This window comes from Ambystoma mexicanum, chromosome 13 (assembly GCF_040938575.1).
Source record: "Ambystoma mexicanum isolate Mex_15411 chromosome 13, UKY_AmexF1_1, whole genome shotgun sequence".
NCBI classification, from domain to species: Eukaryota; Metazoa; Chordata; class Amphibia; order Caudata; family Ambystomatidae; genus Ambystoma; species Ambystoma mexicanum.
Genome location: NC_090938.1, coordinates 747,070,531 through 747,089,007, shown reverse-complemented (window position 1 = coordinate 747,089,007; position 18,477 = coordinate 747,070,531). Strand labels below are relative to the sequence as shown.

Genomic DNA, 18,477 nt, shown 5'->3' with positions numbered 1-18,477 from the left:
AGCATAGAGACCTGCTGTGGATGCCATTCCATAGTAAGAGAGGTGGAGAGCCACGCAGGCAAGCTCACACGAGGCTGGGACTGGAAGTGAGACAAGAAGATGCAGGCTGGATGACCTCAAGAGCACCAGATCATACCCCTGCAGTCAACCAGCATCTGATGGACACAGACAGTGGCGCTCCAGGCGACATGTTCGCTACATCAAAGTACGATCCACGCCAAGCAGTGACTCTCTATCGTCCAAAGATGATCAGAGGAAAAAGGGCTACATATGGACACTGAACAATTATGTGGCTAAGGAGCATAGCCCAACGCTGATCATGCACATTAATGAGATCCCCGCTGAGTTCCTCATCGACAACGGTAAACATCCTAAGTGAAGAGGCATACAACAGGCTCCCACAGCCCCAAAGCTAAGACGGTCGACAATAGACATCTACCTGTATGGGTCCACAACATCCCTGCCATGCAGAGGAGTAATTTCAGCAGTCTGCTCATGCAAAGCACATGCAGCACGCCTCCAGCTTCATGTGCTCAAGACAGAGACCAACAGTGGGTGTATCCTCAGCTTCAAGACCGCAGTAGACATGGGGCTGGTACACGTCCCCTACCAGTTGAAAACACCTGTCTGGGGTGGCTGTTGGTTTGGTACTCTTGTTCAAAGGAGGATTGCCTAGCATTTCAGTGCTGGACTGCTCAAGTGGGCGGGACAAAGACTGATATGCAAATGGTATTCCTCCTTTGTGAAAGGTACAGTGAGGTAAAACATGTCGCTGTGGACTGAGTGGGTTAATTCCCACAGAACAGGTTATCATTCCGTGTTCTTTCATGCAGAGGGGCGCCCTGACCTCTTTTTAAAGTTAAAAGGAACTTGGGGTTGGTCACCCTAAGTTACCTACAGTTATCCAGACGTGAATCCCTTGCTTACTGTCCTCAGAGAGGCACAGCTCCACCTCACTGATGAGCCCGGACTAAGCAGAAACACGTGTCTGGGGTTGCTGTTGGTTTGGTACTCTTGTTCAAAGGAGGATTGCCTAGCATTTCAGTGCTGGACTGCTCAAGAGTGAAGGACAAAGACTGATATGCAAATGGTAGTCCTCCTTTGTGAAAGGTACAGTGAGGTAAAACATGTGGCTGAAGATTCTGAGTGGGTACATTCCCACAGGACAGGTTATCATGCCGTGTTCTTTCTTGCAGAGGGGCGCCCTGACCTCTTTTTGGACATTGAAAGGACATTCACAAAACTGTTCAAAGGGCTCGGCAAAAGCTCAGAAACTGCAAAATACAACTTCATATAGATCCTGACGTCTAGCCGATAGCCCAACACTATCGGGGCATATCAGTCAACATACAGAAACAGGTGGAGGACGAACTCAAGAAACTATTGGACCAACACGCCATTGAACCCGCCATAGAGCCCACACCCTGGGTATCCCCCATAGTTCCGGTCCCAAAAAAAGCAGCCGAAGGGTCCATCCGGCTATGTGTAGATATGAGAAGGGCAAATGAGGCGATACAAAGAGAGAGACATCACAGACATGGTTCACTTACTCCACGGAGCAAAGGTGTTCTCGAAACTAGAACTCACAAAGGGATATCACCAGCTAGAAATTGTCCCTGAGTCGGGATACATCACCACATTCTTGATACATATGGGCCTATTCTGATATAAATGACTCAGTGTCAGAATATCATCTGCACACAAAATCTTTCAGGACGAATTTCACAAGGTCATACGACATCCCTAACTGCTTAAATTACTTGGATGACGTCCTGGTCTTTGGAAGATCCACAGAGGAACATGATGCCGTACTGTACCGACTATGTTTAGCGCTTGAGGTGGCGGGGCTGACAATGATCAAAAACAAATGCGTGTTCCGCAAGGGCTCATTAAGATTTTTCGGACACCTCTTTTCTGAACGAGGCATGCGACCTGACCATGACAAAGTAGCAGCGCTCAACACCGCCTCAAGACCGCAGAATGTGTCTGAGCTACGCTCGTTCCTCTGGCTTTCTAGCTATTGCTCAAGATACCTGCAGGACTACGCCACCATTAGTACGTCTCTCAGACACCTCATGAAATGTGACCAGGCGTTTCAAAGGACAAAGGAATGCCAGGAAGCCTTTGAGAACATCCGTAATAGCATTTTGAAGGCAGAGGAACATGGCTTATTTCCACACTGACAGAACCACAGAGGTGGTCGTGGACACCAGCCCAGTCGGCCTGTGTGCCATTCTGACACAACAGGACCAGGATAATCCACACAACTCGTACATAGTGACATATGCCAGCCGGAGCCTCATGCACACAAAGTAGGCATACTTGCAGGCTCGAGAAAGGGAGCCTGGCCCTTGTGTGGGCCTGTGAGTATTTTCATTTGTTTCTCTACAGAAAAGCGTTCAGTCATCACGGACCACCACGCCCTCCTTCGGGTGATTGAGTCCACATCTGCCACCTGTGTCATACCTGTGCTGGATCAGATGCTCTCGACATATGATGGAATCCCCAAAGTCATCAAATTCAACAATGGTCCTCCATTTACTAGTCAGGACTTTGCAAATTTTGCAAGGTATATGGGTTTTCAACATAGGAGGATCACACCATTATGGCCACAAGCCAACTGAATTGCAGTACGATTCATGGCAAACATCAAACGATCTCTGCAGGTGGCCAACGTCACCAATAGCCCATTCGAACAAACCCTTAACAGCTGCTCAGAGAGTACCGACACACCGCGCCCAGCACCACAGGAGTGTGTCCTGCTGACCTCATGTTTGGGAGAGCAGTATGTACCTGACTGCCAGAAGGCCCGATTACTCTCCCCAAGAGCTCACTATAACCGGCCCGGCCCCGTTATCGGGAGGAGAAAAAGAAAATTAAGGACAGGGCTGATGCCAGGCGGGGAGCCAAGGTAAATAACATAGTGGTGGGAGCCCAGGTGGTAGTGCGACAACCTAGAGGTCAGAAGGAAGATCCCACTTTTGCCTCTGAATGGCTGGCCATAACACATAAGAGAGGAACAATGCTGATGACACAAGGAGGGTCTCGCAAGACAATCACATGAAACACCTCGCATTTCAGGAAATGCCCAGGTGAAGACACGCACACGTGGTACCCCACCCGAGCTAACCGGAATAGCTCAGACTCAGGGGACTAGGCTGCCAGACCTGGTGATGATCCTGAGGCAGCAGCGCCAGGACAAGAGAGACGCCCTCAGCGATTTTGCATAAAACCCCATCGACTGATTGAAGAGATGGGGTAAAATGTTTATCTATGGTGTTAAAAAGGGGGAGATGTAATGTTGTGCAGCGTAGCACAGCCCATTGCTGTTGTTGGGTTAGGGGAGGAGCCACGTTGGGCCAAGCGGGGAAGGAAGTGACGCAGGGCTAGGGAAGGATTCCGGGGTGAAAGGGGAGTTCAGTGTTAAGTTAAATAAAGACGTGTCTACACGCTGCACCGGTGTCCGGCATTATCATTGGTAACGGAGTGGTCCTCCATTGCTGTGCAGAGGTTGACCCTCACATTATCCTGTATATAATGCTTAGCAAGTCTGTGTAACATCAATTCACACTTTTTTCCACTTGATGGCAACAAAGCAACACCACACCACCAGCAAGGCACACCCAGACGAAGCAGGATGTTTCGGCACGTCCGTTAGGGCGCAGCCGTTAGGGCACAGCCGACAGGCACAGGGACTATTAGGCACCGGCATGTTTTGGCGCAGTGACTTTCGTATCAATGTGGCGGTGCCCTGGCATGCAGGCTGCTGAGCAGAACAGCCGCACCAAAATGTCCTGCTTCGCGAGAGATCTGCAAGTGACCTGCTGCACGCCTCGTCCCTATACGGGAGGGAGTGACAGTCAGGCGAAAACCTCTCCAGGAAAACTCACCCTAGGTTCTGAAATGCACGTCGTCACTGCCAACTGGATGGCATGACCTAGGCGCTTTCAGCTCAATTGCTCTTTCCAGCTTTTCATTTTCATGCAAAGGCAGGGTTCGAAATTGAGGGGAGCTGGAAGCTATTTAGATCCTGCTTCTAGCATAGTAAGGCCTGGTTAGCTTGAAACCAACAGCTACCAGGAGCTACATTTGGGCAAACTGGTACCTTCCAAACATGTAAATCTGACATTTACTTTGAGTATTTGAGAATGTTAATAAAGAAGAATTAGAACACATCTAATACACATTCAAACACAATGGTTCATACAAAATGGACAAACATTTTAAGGAGCATCTCTGGTAGCTCCTGGTTCACCTGCGGTGCTCCTGCCTACAAGGTGATGCCCGACACCCAGGAGCTGGTTTTAGTTCCTTCTCATCGAATCTCAGTTTCAAACCCTGCAAAGGTGCAAAGATGAAGTGCATTTTGGCTAAGGGCCTAGCTCCATGCCAATATATAAAAAATATGTTTGATATTTAAAGTACATACATGTGAGATATTACTGCTCTCGAGGGACGGCATTATTGCCCAATACGTGGACAACTTGTCCTCGTGGGGGCAATATATATATTTATGAACCCCACAGTTCGTATTCAGTTTGTTATCCTGTGCCTGTTTGTTAGGCCAGCGCCAAATTTGTTTTTGCGCCAATCTGGCTGCTGCGAAAGGGGCTCTGCGCCCTAAGTGTTGCGCCAAAAGGCTCATGCCAAAACATGGCGTACTGCACCCAGAGAAGCCATTTGAGGCTGCACTTTCACCTGTCAGAGCATCCACCTCTTATTTCCCTGCAATGTGACAGCATATATGGCGGTGGCCTCCGATGTGGGTAAACGTAGCGGACCGCTCACCACAGAGTTCTTCATCAGCGCTCTGACAGTGAAGGCCTGGGTTTGCTTGGTGCTGCTGCCCAACCCCTCTTTCCTGCAACCGGCCTTCTCGTGGGCTGCTTTCACCTGCGACTGTTTCTGCTGCTGTTCTGTGACTATCGCTCTCGGGACAACAGCCTGTAGTGGGGTGGAGGGGCTTGCGTGACAAAGGTGTCGGGCTCCAAAAGATACTCACTCCCATTCTCGGGGACGTGCATTCTGGATCCCCACAACCATTTATACTCGTGGCTGCAGTCTTCCTCCCTAAGATTGGTGACGCATTGTTTTCCATTTTTGGACTCCGCCCAATAATAGGGTTTTCTACCTGCTAAAAGAACGGGACAGGCCACTACTGAATAAGACACAATACATATATGCTTGTGTAATTGAAAATCACATCATCGTCCTGATGAAGGCTGCTTATCTAATACACCACCGTTGGTGACGAGACGGCCGAAAAACACTGTGTCGACTTTTCTATACAGCAACCACCAGCACTGCTCTAAATTGGTAGGCCCTATACAACTAAGGAAATGAACTGGAAAAAGACACTGTAATTCAACAGTGTCCAGATTTTGTGTCTAAGAAAGATGTTTTATTTTTCCTGTATAAGCTGTTATGTTGAAGGCCTTTTTCTGTCTGGCCAAATGAATGTGTATAAAATAATGTTTTAGATATGTGTTCCCTGTAAAGAGAGATGTGTACAAGATTGGTAAGTACCGAAATAATAAAAGAGATATTTTTATGAAAAACTAAAATAGGATGCATGGTACGTGCTACAAATTAAGAAAGCATGACAGAGAAATTTGGAGCAATGTTTTCATCTTTCAAGAGAGCCAGTGAGAGATGGCGTTTCAAGCAACACATAACTTTGTGAAGCACATTTCAGTATGGAGCAGGAGAAATACAGAGAGAGAGAGACAGAGCCCAGAGAAAATATTGCTTCCTGCCCCCACCAAAAGAGTATAACTAAAAAGGACACACACTTGTCTGTGCCCGCTCACCACTAAGAGAGTAGAGCACACACCCCGTCATCGTGCTGCCTACTCTACACTAACAGTCCCACTGCCCTGCACCCCCTCTGCCAAAGGATACACGCCAAGCCACCTCAACCTCCAGGTCCACTCCCCGCCCCCTCTGCCCATGGATACACACCAAGCTACCCCAGCCTCCAGGCCCACTGCCCTGCCTCCATCTCAAAGCTCCCTCTGCCAAGGATACACACCAAGCTACCTCAGCCTCCAGGCCCACTGCCCTGCCTCCCGGCTCCAGCTCACACTGGCACAGGATACACGCCAAGCTACCTCAGCCTTCAGGGCAACTGCCCTGCACGCCCAAGCCCCAAGCTCCCCCAAGCTCGGGAGGATAGCTCAGAGGCAACGTGCTCGCCTTGGAAGCAAGACGACACGGAGCAACACAGGTTCGATCCCCAGGTCCGGGCTTAGAAACCTCTGGGTATTAAGCGTGTTATAAATAACCCATCATATCTACCAAAGGATACATGCCAAGCTGCCTCCAGGCCCACTACCTGGCCTCTTCCCCCCACCTCCCTCTGCCAAAGGATGCACGCCAAGCTACCTCATCCTCCAGGCCCACTGCCCTTCAGGTGCAGGGGAGAAACCAACACTTGTAGACTACACTCAGAGTGCTGTTTGGTTGCATCACTTCAGAGACTGCGAGAAAGAAGACGTTTCTCTCCCTGAGCTTTTAATCATTGTATCGCTGTTTTATCAAAGGACTTTATTTTTTCTACTGGATGCTGTAAATCCTGCCTACAAGCACCTGGGATTGCATAAAAGGTGCGGGCCGCGCACACCCGCATGCGCACACTCGTAGAGTGCACTCGGAGTGCTGTTAGGCTGGGAGGTGCTTCTGCAGAGCTCCTACGAAGGCCTTACCGTACTGAAACAGAACACTCTTCTGACATCAACCCTTGTATAGAGACAGGAGTAAGTGGCCAACTATTTTGTTAACCTAATATAACTTAATTAATAGGGAATAGGTCTTATGCCTATGTATTGAAGTGCACAAGGCTGGCAAAGTTGCTCCAAGCACCTCGCCTTGCAACTGATTCTACAATTAACTGTCCATTGATGCCTCTGCTGCAACCGCTAAGTGCCTTGCCGCCGATTATTCTACTGCGGCCATCCTCAGACATTCACAACTTCCTTCAAATGGCAGCGCGTGGATCTTTGACAGGGGTTGTGCCAGCACAATCAAACCCAGCAGTGGATTTCCATGAATCTTTGAATGCTGTGACAAGTGAGCGCTTAATCACGTTTACGGACAATCTGGATTCAGCCATTTTAGCAGGAGCGATAATGATGGAAGCCGCTGCTGGTCCATTCCCCCCAGAGACCATACAAACTTTAGACTTAGGGTAATTGGTAGCGAGGCTCTAGGAGCATTTTAGCCCAAAGAGATGCTGAACACATGTTGGCAGCTATTGCCAGCAAAAACAGTGCAGAGATTTGGTTTCTGTTAAACTTTATGAATAAAACACAACATGTGGCTTTACAAGTTAACCCCATAACCGACGAGACCTGGGTAGCCCATTTTATTGCACTATTCACCCTTGAATTTGGTAACGACAATGTTCAAGGAAAGGGTGACAAATCATGAGTGGATACTTTCCTTTGACTTGGATGACATCTTGGAGATTATAGCTAAAGCTACTAACTCACGAGCAACGGGTCCAGATGGACTATCAAACGCAATGTTTAAGGCTTATCCACAAGAATGGGCCCATATCCTGGAAACTTTGTTTCTTAGAATCCTCAACATGTTTCAGTTCACAACTCATTGTTGCAGAACATTCATTGGGAGTATATATAATTTCCAACGCTATGTAAACACACAAATGATTCAACAGAGCATTGTAATGGATAGGCTGATTTTTCTTTTTACAATTTTAACATTTCTGCTTCTTCTATCCTCACATTCTGGGTTCACACATACACCCTTTTTGTAGAAATCTGCAGGTGACAAAAGTATTTTAAAAAAGGGAGAGAGTTATTATCTCAAATTACTGTTATATACTTTCAATGTGGTATGTATCTCTGAGGAAATTATAATTACCTTTCCTGGTGAGATTACTATTTTAGTATCCTTTCCATCATTGCCCCATAATGGTAAATCCCCTGAGTACAAATGACAGGGGCTACCGTTAATTTTGTAGCATATAATGAATTTATGAATAATATGTCATATGATCGAATGATGCTGATAACTCAAGAACAGCGCTCCTTATCTTAAAGTTTAAAATTTAAAAAAACCTTAGTGTCACGTCTTTATCTTGGCTTTCATCCTTGCACAAAGATTATTTCTTAATTTTATAGATCTCAAGCATTAGAAATGCATTAGTTCTTCAATCTGAAAGTCATTGAACATATTTTTTATATCAAAAATGTTGTCAAAAATAACTATTCTTTTTCTTGTCGGATTTAATTTAGAAAGAGATCATGTCTAGAATTCCCAGCACTAGGGTAAGTAATTCTAGTACGACGTCCTTTCGTCGCGGGATGTTTTTTCGCGGATATTTGTACCGCGATTTTTTTTCAAAAAAACGCATCTAATTTTTTCAAAAATGGGGGGATTCAGGGGGACCCCCCTGCCCCCAAAATAATAAAAACAAAAATTCGATGGGTTTTTTCAAGAAAAAAAAATTGCGGTAAAAAACCCTGCGAAAAAACATCCCGCGATGAAATGACATGGAACCGTAATTCTGTGTCACAGGACCATCAAACTTTCTGTGTTATAGATATTCAGTTTGAACCTCACTTCATGCCTGTTGATAAAGGTATACCTGTTACTACCCCTATTGTCGATCTAATTTTCTTAAAATTGACACATATTGCTAAAAAACCAACAATACTGAACTAGTTACTTACTTACCATAATCACGGCACAGTCCGTCATGAATTCTCCAGTATTTCCACCTCCCAAGAATGTTCTCGTTTGAACAAACCCAGTATTTTATGTCCCTAGCTAAGCAATTGTCGTCAAGGATGAATTCCCACTGCTAGACCAGCAATCTCATTCGGCTGCTGGAACAACCAAGCAACTGTCTCTGAGGGAGATCACATACTATTGAGCACAGCGAAACTGGATGTGTGCAAATGAAAAAAGTTGTAGGGGTACACATATTGGTAATAACAATGTTCTAAACCAGACAGAGAGAGGTTCTGGTATTTGTGCCCCTCTAACACCCATTCTGATCCATAATAGTGGAATGACTAGACCGGTACTCTCACCCAGTCCTTGCATGAACTTGACGGCCATTTCTAGAGGAACAATCTATGAACTAGAATGTTACTGTCAGTCTGCTGACCATTAGCTGATACATCATTGCCCATCTGGGGGTGGGGGGGTGCTGTTGCACAGAAAATGGAGTAGCAGCAGAGAAGTGCCGCCCGCCCCGGTATTGAGGGCCCAAAAGGTATTTGCACCAAAAACGGCAGTGCTAAACCTTGGAACAAAATCGATTAGGAGGTGAATCCTTGTGGCACACGTGGGTGAAGTCTGGAGGTCGGGGAGGACCTGTGGAGGAGTGAACGGAGTGAGCTCCGGAATGGCTGGGAGGAGGAGCTCAGGCTGAAAGTAGTGGACCGGTAGGTTGGGACGCAGAGAGAGGGGCACAGGGGCCTGGAACCAGGCTGGAGCTGGAATATCAACACAGTCCTCTGTGTGGAGGTGGGAGATAGAGTCCCCCCCCACCCCGGCTACCCCTCCTGGAATCACAGAGTCCTGAATCCTGAAGCTTAGTTCCATTCACAGTGCTTTGAGGGAGTGAGACTCGGTGACAACAGAAAGTTTACCTGCAGAAGCAAACTGGACCTCGCCCTCCCAGAGTCCGACTCCTGTCAGTGTCCGTGACTTCCTAACACATCTATTCCCACCTGGGAGCGGAACTATAGAACCAGAGACTGCAGTATCTCTGGAACACATCGACAACCACAGCCAGCTATGGATTACCACCTACCGCTAGCTGACACAGTACACTAGCAGCCAGACACTAGCACCAATGAGGGGTCGGGTCTACTAATAACAACCACACATACTTACAGTGGGCTTGGGTACTGTAAGGAAGGCATGATATCAAACAGTGAAGACAGACACAAGTGATCACAGTTATGGGGTGTTTATTGAACTTCAATGGGTTGGATGAACGCCTATCTAACCCTAAATGTAAGGATGGGAGCAGGCTACAACCATCAAAGTAAAAATAGCACAGTCCTAGTGGAGTCTTTTCAAAATCAAAAGGACCTATGCTAATACACCTATTGCCAATCCCTTTTTCTAAATACAAATGGTGTGGGAAAATGATGTATGCAAAAGAAAGAGTATTCAAGTAAGAATATTTCAGGACAGCCGGCAATTAGCTTCCCTTCCCCGCGTTTTCAGCACGGGGCAAGGTGGCACACTCGAGCTTAGCACAGATTCTGGCTTCTCCAGCACGAGGATGCAGGTCAGGATATAAACCAGGGCCTTCTGCGACAAAGTCTCATTCCCAATAAAGTCTCTCATTCGTAAAATGGCTTGGATACAAAACACAACATCAAAGTTACTTTCTCTTCAGGAGTCTAACGCTTACAAAGTCTCGGGTGCACTGTTTACCCTAGGTCTCTCTCAGCCAGGCTCGGACCCCTTTGATACACAGATTCACAATAGGTCTCCCTCGATCGGGCTCGGACCTTGCACTCTTGCTTTCTTCTTATTTCACAGTTCGATAAATTCACAATAGGTCTCACTCAGCCGGGCTCAGACCTTGATGCATTTATTCATAATCAAATACTTTCCACTGTGCAATGGATTTTACTTATATCCTTGCAGGACCACTTTGATTAATTCTTATTTGATTTCTATTCTTCGTTTTCACATTGACATATTACAGTTCCTTTTGCCACTTCTTTGTGGGATACATCAGTCAGAGACCTTTCATGCAGGCGGGCCTCGGATATCTCAGACACACAATGCAGGATTCTTCGGTTTCCCTTGTTGGCCTTACACGTGCTGCTTTCAAGTTCCTAGGAGTATAACGATCACTCGTCAAAAAGATCAAGGGTATCTCCTGACTTGTTCTCCTTTCTCGGTCTGCCGTCTCTCTCCATCGGCTCAGTTGCTGCCTGGGAAGAACCGCTCCTTTGTGTGCTTTGCCTCGCTCAAAGTGTGCTCTCGTACTCCGCCTTTTATCTTTGTGGGGAGGTTCAATTGAAGTCAGGTGTGTATTGTCAAAGGTAATTGCCTGACTCTGCCTGACCATGGTATTCGGACAGGTCAGGTACATTGCTCGGGTATTAGTCTGTTTTCTCCCAGAGTGGGCAGTTTGTGTAGCAGTGTTCGTGTAGGGAAGGGGAGGGAGTTAAAGTTCCCCGGTATCCTACCTGCTAGGAGGGGTTAAAGGTGTTAGCGGGCAAGGGATACCGCGTCTCGCCATCAGGCATCCCACTCCCCAAGGACCCCTCACCCAGATGATCCTCCCGCACTGACCCACCCCCAGGGTCTGGATCCAAAAGGGATGGCCGTGACCGGGCCACCTGAGAGAGAGATCCCTTGGGACTATCGGGTGAGACACCTTCTGGTTTCTCACAGTACCTAGCGCCAACCGGCAAGGAACACAAGTAGCTACTACAACCCATCGTCAGGCGCTGGGAGCCGTGGGAAGCCCTGCATAAGAGGGGCTGGAAAAAGGCGTTATTACCAGGAGGCACAGCAACAAAGGAGATAGAGGGAGCGGGGCAGGACAGAGTGCGGAGGGAATTCTCTGGAAGACTATACAGCGGGCAAAAGAGTGATACCCACGCTACACCCAATTATGAAAATGGATAAGTATAAGGGCAAGAAACCAAACCATCAGTCTAAGATTGACGCATATAGGACAGGAGGGCCCAAAACACAATAAGCACCGGAGACAAGACCATAGTCGACAATGGAGGACAGGGGAAACGCAGAATCTCAGGCTACCCAGGAAATCTTGAGAGCCGTACACGAGGCAAAGACACAGCTGGAGCAAAGGATAGATGCAGTAGGTCTGGATGTCAGTCTCCGGAGATGGTACCTGCATAAGTGTCAGCGCCGCGAGTAGGAGAAGCGGAAGAGCGTATATCGTCTGTCGAAGATGTTATGACCCCGTTGAGACATGATAAAAATGTAGAAAAGGACGCAGCAGATGGAAGAAAGATGGGCCCACATGGGCTGTCTAATTGTTTCTCAATTGAAAGGGCACATAGTACCAACTGAGGAGCCACTGCGAGGCGCCCCACCAAGACAAATCATTGCCAAACTGTTAAATTACCGCGATCGAGATGTAATCTTACAAGCAGCAAGAAAGAAGGGAACTCTAGAGTATAATGGGGCAAGGATTGCAATATACCCCGACTTCACCAAAGTGGTACAAAACGCGCAACAATCCTTTGACGCGGTGCACAGGTAGCTAGGGGAAAAAGAAATGAAGTATGCCACAATTTATCCAGCAACACGGCGCCCCTCAGGGAGTTAGGTTCTTCACGCGCCCTACTGATGCATGGGACTGGACAGAAACAATCGTCCCGCAGCAATGGATAAAGCAGAACGGGCAAAACAAAAATGCAGGAACAGAAATGGCCCCCTCAGGGAGAAGGGAAAAGCAGTTGGAAGTCAGGAAACAGCATATATGCAAGATAGACTGCAAATAATTGACATTAATGTGGTCCTAGGAGGGGGGTGGAGTGGGAAGGGGGAGCATGAGAGCAACAACAGTGAATAAGCAACAAACTCAAGTGGGTAAAATTCAAGACTTTGGGTAGAGCGGCCAGCAGGCATAGCCCCCCTTGCAAATCCCGAGGCCCCTATCAAGGGTTGGGACGAGCGATAGTTGTTTTGGGGTCAACAGATGCTTCAAGTTGGGGGGAAGTATAGGGTGGGGGAGGGGGGTGTTGTTGGGTTTGTTCGAGAGGTCAAGCGGCAGGGAGCGAGAGAATATGGGTAGTTAGACATGCACAAATGCAGTTCGGTATACATCTTGACTTAACAACAAGGCAAGGGATCTCACACCTGGGAAAGTACAACACAGAGGCAAATGACACTACACGGAACGATGCAAGGAGAATGTAGGATTGTGAAATGCCGAAATGATGAGATTAAGAGAGGGGCTGTTGACAAACTATTTGATGAGGCAGAAAGCCTGCATATTACTATTGCAGGAAACGCACTTGATGGCTCAGAGAGTAGGTTTCTGGGCAGCGGTCAATACACGTTGGTGGAACATGAAGGATACTACAGAGGATCCAGCGGGGTGGCAGTCCACATCAGTCATAGCATTCCATTCCAGTTGGTCAAGTGGAGAGAGAGAAGGGAAGGACGATATTTGGTAGTGACTGGGGGAATTATGGGGGGAAGCAATTACCATACTGAACGTGTACGCACCTCCACCATTAAAACCAGACTTAATTAACAAAATACAGGCGATGCTGGCAACACATGGTGCAAATGTAACCATAGTGAGAGGTGACTTTACTGACGTCCTTCACGGGCGGATAGATGTCCTCAGATGGGGGAAATGCCCGGGGGGTAGACGCGCACCAAGCTGGTGACCTTTTTGGAGGCAACAGGATTACGGGATATCCGGAGAGGGTTACACTCCGGTAAAAGACAATTCTCGTACTATTCCTCAGCACACGACTCGATATCTCACGTAGACTACTTTTTGGTTCAATGTACCATCACCGGGAGGGTAATAGAAGCGGAATACCTGACAAGAGGCATATTGGATTATGCCCCGCTCTATATTACGATAAGAGGGGAGGAACTGAAGGGGAAAGGGGAATGGAGACTGAACACATACCATCTAGGGATCGAAACAATACGGGAGGAGATGAAAGACTGTACGGAGACATACTTTGAATTGAATGAGGGCACAGTGAAGAATGGCTGCACACTTTGGGAAGTATAAAACCGTAAATAGGGGAAGGGCAGAGGTGGCAATAAGGCGATATTGGAGAGAAAGAAAGGAAAAGCTGGAGACACTAGAAGAAGAGGTGGCTAGGACAGAATAGAGGCACGTAGACGAACAAGCAATAGAATATAAAAAAGAGATGCTAAAAGTTGCTTGGCAATACAAAGAAGTGGTGACAGATGAGGCAAAAAAGGCATGCTGGGCCATGAAAGCCAGAGTGTATGAACTCGGGACCAAATGTGGAAGGATGCTTGCATGGTTGGAGAAAAGGGAGGAGGAGTCCAGGTGGGTTAGGGGCATCAGTAATGAGGAGGGAACAATCTACACGGAAGGGGAAAAAATAGTAGACGACTTCGCACATTTTTACCAGGGGCTATACAGTGCGGTCCCAGGGCCTACAGGGATCGAAATTGGGAGATACTTAGATGGGTTAAACCTGCCACAGGTAGCTGAACAAACACGACAAGTAATGGATATTGAGATAACGATGGAGGGAGTACACGAGGCAAGTAAGAGCTTAAATTACGTGAAACCCCAGGACCAAATGGAATCCCGACTGAATTATGGAAATGAATCGGAGACAAAGTGGTCAAGCCAATGTGGGACATGTTCATGGAAAGCTGTGCACAAGGCACACTCTGACGTGAGAACGGCTACAATAGTGATAATACACAAAAAAGGTAAACCCACCGATAAATGTGCCTCGTACCGTCCCATATCTTTGCTGAATGGAGAGGCAAAGGTCCTAGCCAAGATACTAGCAACAAGGCTAGTAGGGGTAATAAGCAAGCTAATGAACTCAGATCAATGTGGTTTTGTTCCAGGAAGAGCAAAATGATGAACATGAGAAGGGCACATAACACTTTAGTATTACTGACTCATTAGAGGGTCCCCACGCAATAATGGCACTAGAGAAGGTCTTTGGTTTGGTGCAACGGGAATTCCTGTGAGCAGCAATGGAAAAGGTAGGCCTGGGCCCCAACTTCATAAGATAGAAGAAACTACTAAATGCACAACCACTCGCAAAAGTTAGAGGGAATGGGCACGCATCCCATATCTTCCCGCTCCAGAGGGGCATGAGACAAGGATATCCACTGTCGCTGCTGCTATTCCTCATAGCGATCGAACCACTAGCCGAGCGCATTAGAGCGGATCCAACAATACAAGGATTCCGATGGCTCAGGAACTGGGAAGATAGAATCTCTCTATATGCAGACAATCGTTTGATATATCTAGGGGATCGCAGAAGAACGGGCCAGAGGGTAATGGATACCATACGGGAGTTCGGAATTTACTGCGGTCTTGAGAGTTAACTGGGAGAATCAGTCAAAATACTAGTACAGGGGGGAAAGATGCAGTCCCTGAGGAATGCCCCCTCCGGGTGGAGCAAGGGGGATTTTAGTATCTGGGTATAACCGTGCAAAAGGATGAACATTTGTTTCTTAAAAATAATCTAGAACCAATAAGTCGCAGACTACAAGAAGACGCTGAACATTGGGCTAACCTACCTATAACACTGCTCGGAAGGGTCAATTTATTAAAAATGATGGCACTGCCTAGACGGCTATATGTCTTGGAGAACACTTTGGTGAAAATACCCAAGGCACCGTTCACAAGGATCGAAGCTATAATTAGAGGACTATTATGGGGTGACAAGAATCCACGCATAGCCCTGCGGATGCTCTCAAAAGCGGTATGTGACAGAGGGGTAGGACTGCCGGATATATGGAAATACTACTGGGCGGCCCATCTGGTGGTAGCAAATGAGTGGGTATTTGGAGGGGGTAATCTAGCTCACACGAGACTGAAACTGTCGCGAATGGAAGGCTGAACCCCCTTAAAGAGGGTACTCTCCCCCCAGCAGGACCGAGATTGGTGCAGATCAGGAAAGAAGTCGCACACGCTATGGGATGGAAGGGGAAAGCTACCAGAATGTCCCCACTGTGGGTAAATCCCAATATTAAAGAGATACAAAAGCTAGGGAGGCAGCCACGTTGGGTGGAAAAGGAAATATGCAGACTGGGAGATGTAGTGGATAATAAAGAGATAACCCATGCCGAACAATGCAGGAAAAAAATATGGACTGGGACCTGGAAGAATTCTTCACAAACACGAGACTAAAACACACTGTACAAGCTCAATTTGAAGGGGAATTGGACTTCCCCCAAACACCCCCCATCCCCCGGAGATTAATCTATTCAGGGATAAAATAGAGGGGAAAGGGATAACCACACTATATCAAGTCATAAATAAAAACACCCCCTCCCCCATGTCACACCTGAAAGGGAGATGGGAAAGAGACCCTGGAACAATAGAGGAGGAAAAATAGATAGAAGCGCTAGTGGCTACAAGAGAGGTTAATGTATCACCCAAGATGAGGCTCATACAATACAACATTCTGCACAGAGTGTACCATTCCAGAGATAGACTGCATAACAGGGGTAGAGTAACGCATGGCCGGTGTTTCAAATGTAGAAGGGAAGTAGGAACATTCCTAAAATGATGTTACTGTATATAAGCATATAAGAGGGGAGATTGAAGGAAGTAGAGGGGAAGAGACACTAATACACATACCATTGATGGTGGTAAAAAGGGACCTAGTGGCAAAATGGGAGACCTAGGAAATGCCCACTTTGGGAAACTGATAGATTGGAATGGACCATTGCATCAGAATGGAGCAGATCACGTACAGGAATAGGGGCGGGGCATGAGGAAGTGTCCGAAGATATGGGGGAAATGGGACATGGATGCCTGAGAGAAGGGGCACATCGGTACAAGATACTACAAGAGGGGGGAGGCAGGGGATAGAGGGCAAGGGAAGGAAGGGGGTAAAATGAGGGAGAGTAAGGAGGAATGGGATAGGACGAATGGTCAACACTAAAAAGAATGTGTATTTGAACAAGGATATGAGGAATAATGTTGGAATATGGAAAAAAGTAATAAAAACTGGTTTATAAAAAATAATCTTTGCCAATTAGTAGTTCATGTGTGTTAGGTTTATGATTTTAAGAGTTATTGAGAGGGAACCACTACAGGTGTTATATGTAAAATATGTTATGATAGTTAATATAATAATCAGACATATAATATGTGTTTATTGTTTGTTTAAATCTATTTTTAAGGGAAACATTATGAAGCAGAGAGAGAGAATCCTTAGTACATTTGAGCATCTGAAGCAGTTTCTGGAGAAGGAGAAACAGCAGCTGCTCAGCAGACTGGAGAAGGAGCAAGAGGAGAAGATGAAGAAGATTAAGGAGAAACTGACCCGATTGGAGAAGCAGCAACGAACCCACAGGGACCTGATCACAGAGCTGGAGAGGAAGTGCCAGCAGCAGGACGTGGATCTACTGCAGGTGAGAGGGGATCAGAAACCTATAGAACTAGAGCAGCAATCCACCCACAGGGGCCTGATCCCAGAGCTAGAACAGAGGTATCAGCAGCAGGACAGGGACTAACTAACAAAAAAACCTTCTCCCAAAGGTACAGAGAAAGGAAACCTCTAAATGGTGGCCTACATGAACTGCCTTTCCCTTCTGTGAAGAAACAGGATGAAGCATTTGTAAAAATATATAAGCAAAATAGTTCTAAAGTCAAAAATAGAAAATCACCATTTAGAACTAACTTTGCTGTTTGGGACTCCAAGTCGCATAATCCCAAGAGTACTTGGATGAAGAAATGGGCTGAAGAGCAATGCAGACCTGAAGGGAATGCAATTAGGCGTAACAGCACACCCGAGGGAGGCTGAGAGGCTTAAAAAGCTCCCTCTTGTGCAGGCCATTAGTCGTGGTTGTGGCTGGAGGGGCAGTAGCAGTTGTAGCTGCAGCAGAAGCAGCTGGGCCAGTAGAAAGTGGCAGAGGAAAGCACGTTGCTGGCAGAATCCACAGAAGTGTGAGGAAATAAAGGACACCAGGATTTTTTCAGTTACTATCCCTGAGTTGGTCCTTTCCCCCCAAAGCCTGGATTGCAGAGGTTGCACAGCGGGAAGCTTACGATTTGAAAGCTTTCCCCCTTGTTAACCTGATTTGAGAGATTTCGCAGCAAGAAGCATGTAGCAGACCCTGCCTGGAGGCTGGCGTGCTCCAGGGGGTCATGCTGAGCCGAACTTTGTGCCTCTGTGGTGGGACCGAAGGCAGCTTGCTGAGGGAAGTGTGCCTGGACGAGAAAACCACTGTAGTAGAAGTCCAGCAGCCAGTGACAGGGGCCGAGAAGCCGGTGAGTGTTTGTGCGCGTTCTTTAGCCTTCAGGCATTGTCAAGCAGGCAACTGTAACCAGTTGCTTTCACTTGTGAGGGAGTAAAATTGACTGAAGCTGACCGGATTGTGTCAGACAATGGAGTGCAACAATTGTAGCACTCGCGTATAGACGAATTCGCTGTCGAAGGAGGTGTTGAACATTATAAAAGACTGCTTTAACAAAGTTAATAATAGTTGCGTGTGCCTAAAAGTGATTTTAACACAAAGACCAAACCTGAGTAAAGTCACAATAACATTGTATCCTGTGAAAACGAGTGTTAAACCTCAATATTGCGACCCAAAGAAAACAAGCATTACAATAAGCCAAGAGTTGGATAAGCTTTGCCCTCAGCCAAAATAAGCTAAAGTAAAGGTTTCTTTGAGAATAACTGTTGCTAGCAGAGGAAAAGAGGCTAATATAACATCTTTAAAGGTAGAGCTTGTAAATGAATGACTATGGTGTGAACGGAACAGCAACTAGTCATAACTAACATTGTCAAAGCCAAT

The 18,477-nt window shown here is 46.9% G+C and overlaps 1 protein-coding gene across 1 annotated transcript in view; it reads left to right on the top strand.

Moving 5' to 3' along the window:
- Nucleotides 1-18,477, top strand: part of LOC138520526 (E3 ubiquitin-protein ligase TRIM39-like) — a 66,162-nt gene that overhangs the window by 13,755 nt on the left and 33,930 nt on the right. Inside the window, exon 3 of the mRNA XM_069632873.1 lies at nt 16,861-17,091. Coding sequence (XP_069488974.1) covers nt 16,861-17,091 — 231 coding nt within the window. The remainder of the gene's footprint in view (nt 1-16,860; nt 17,092-18,477) is intronic.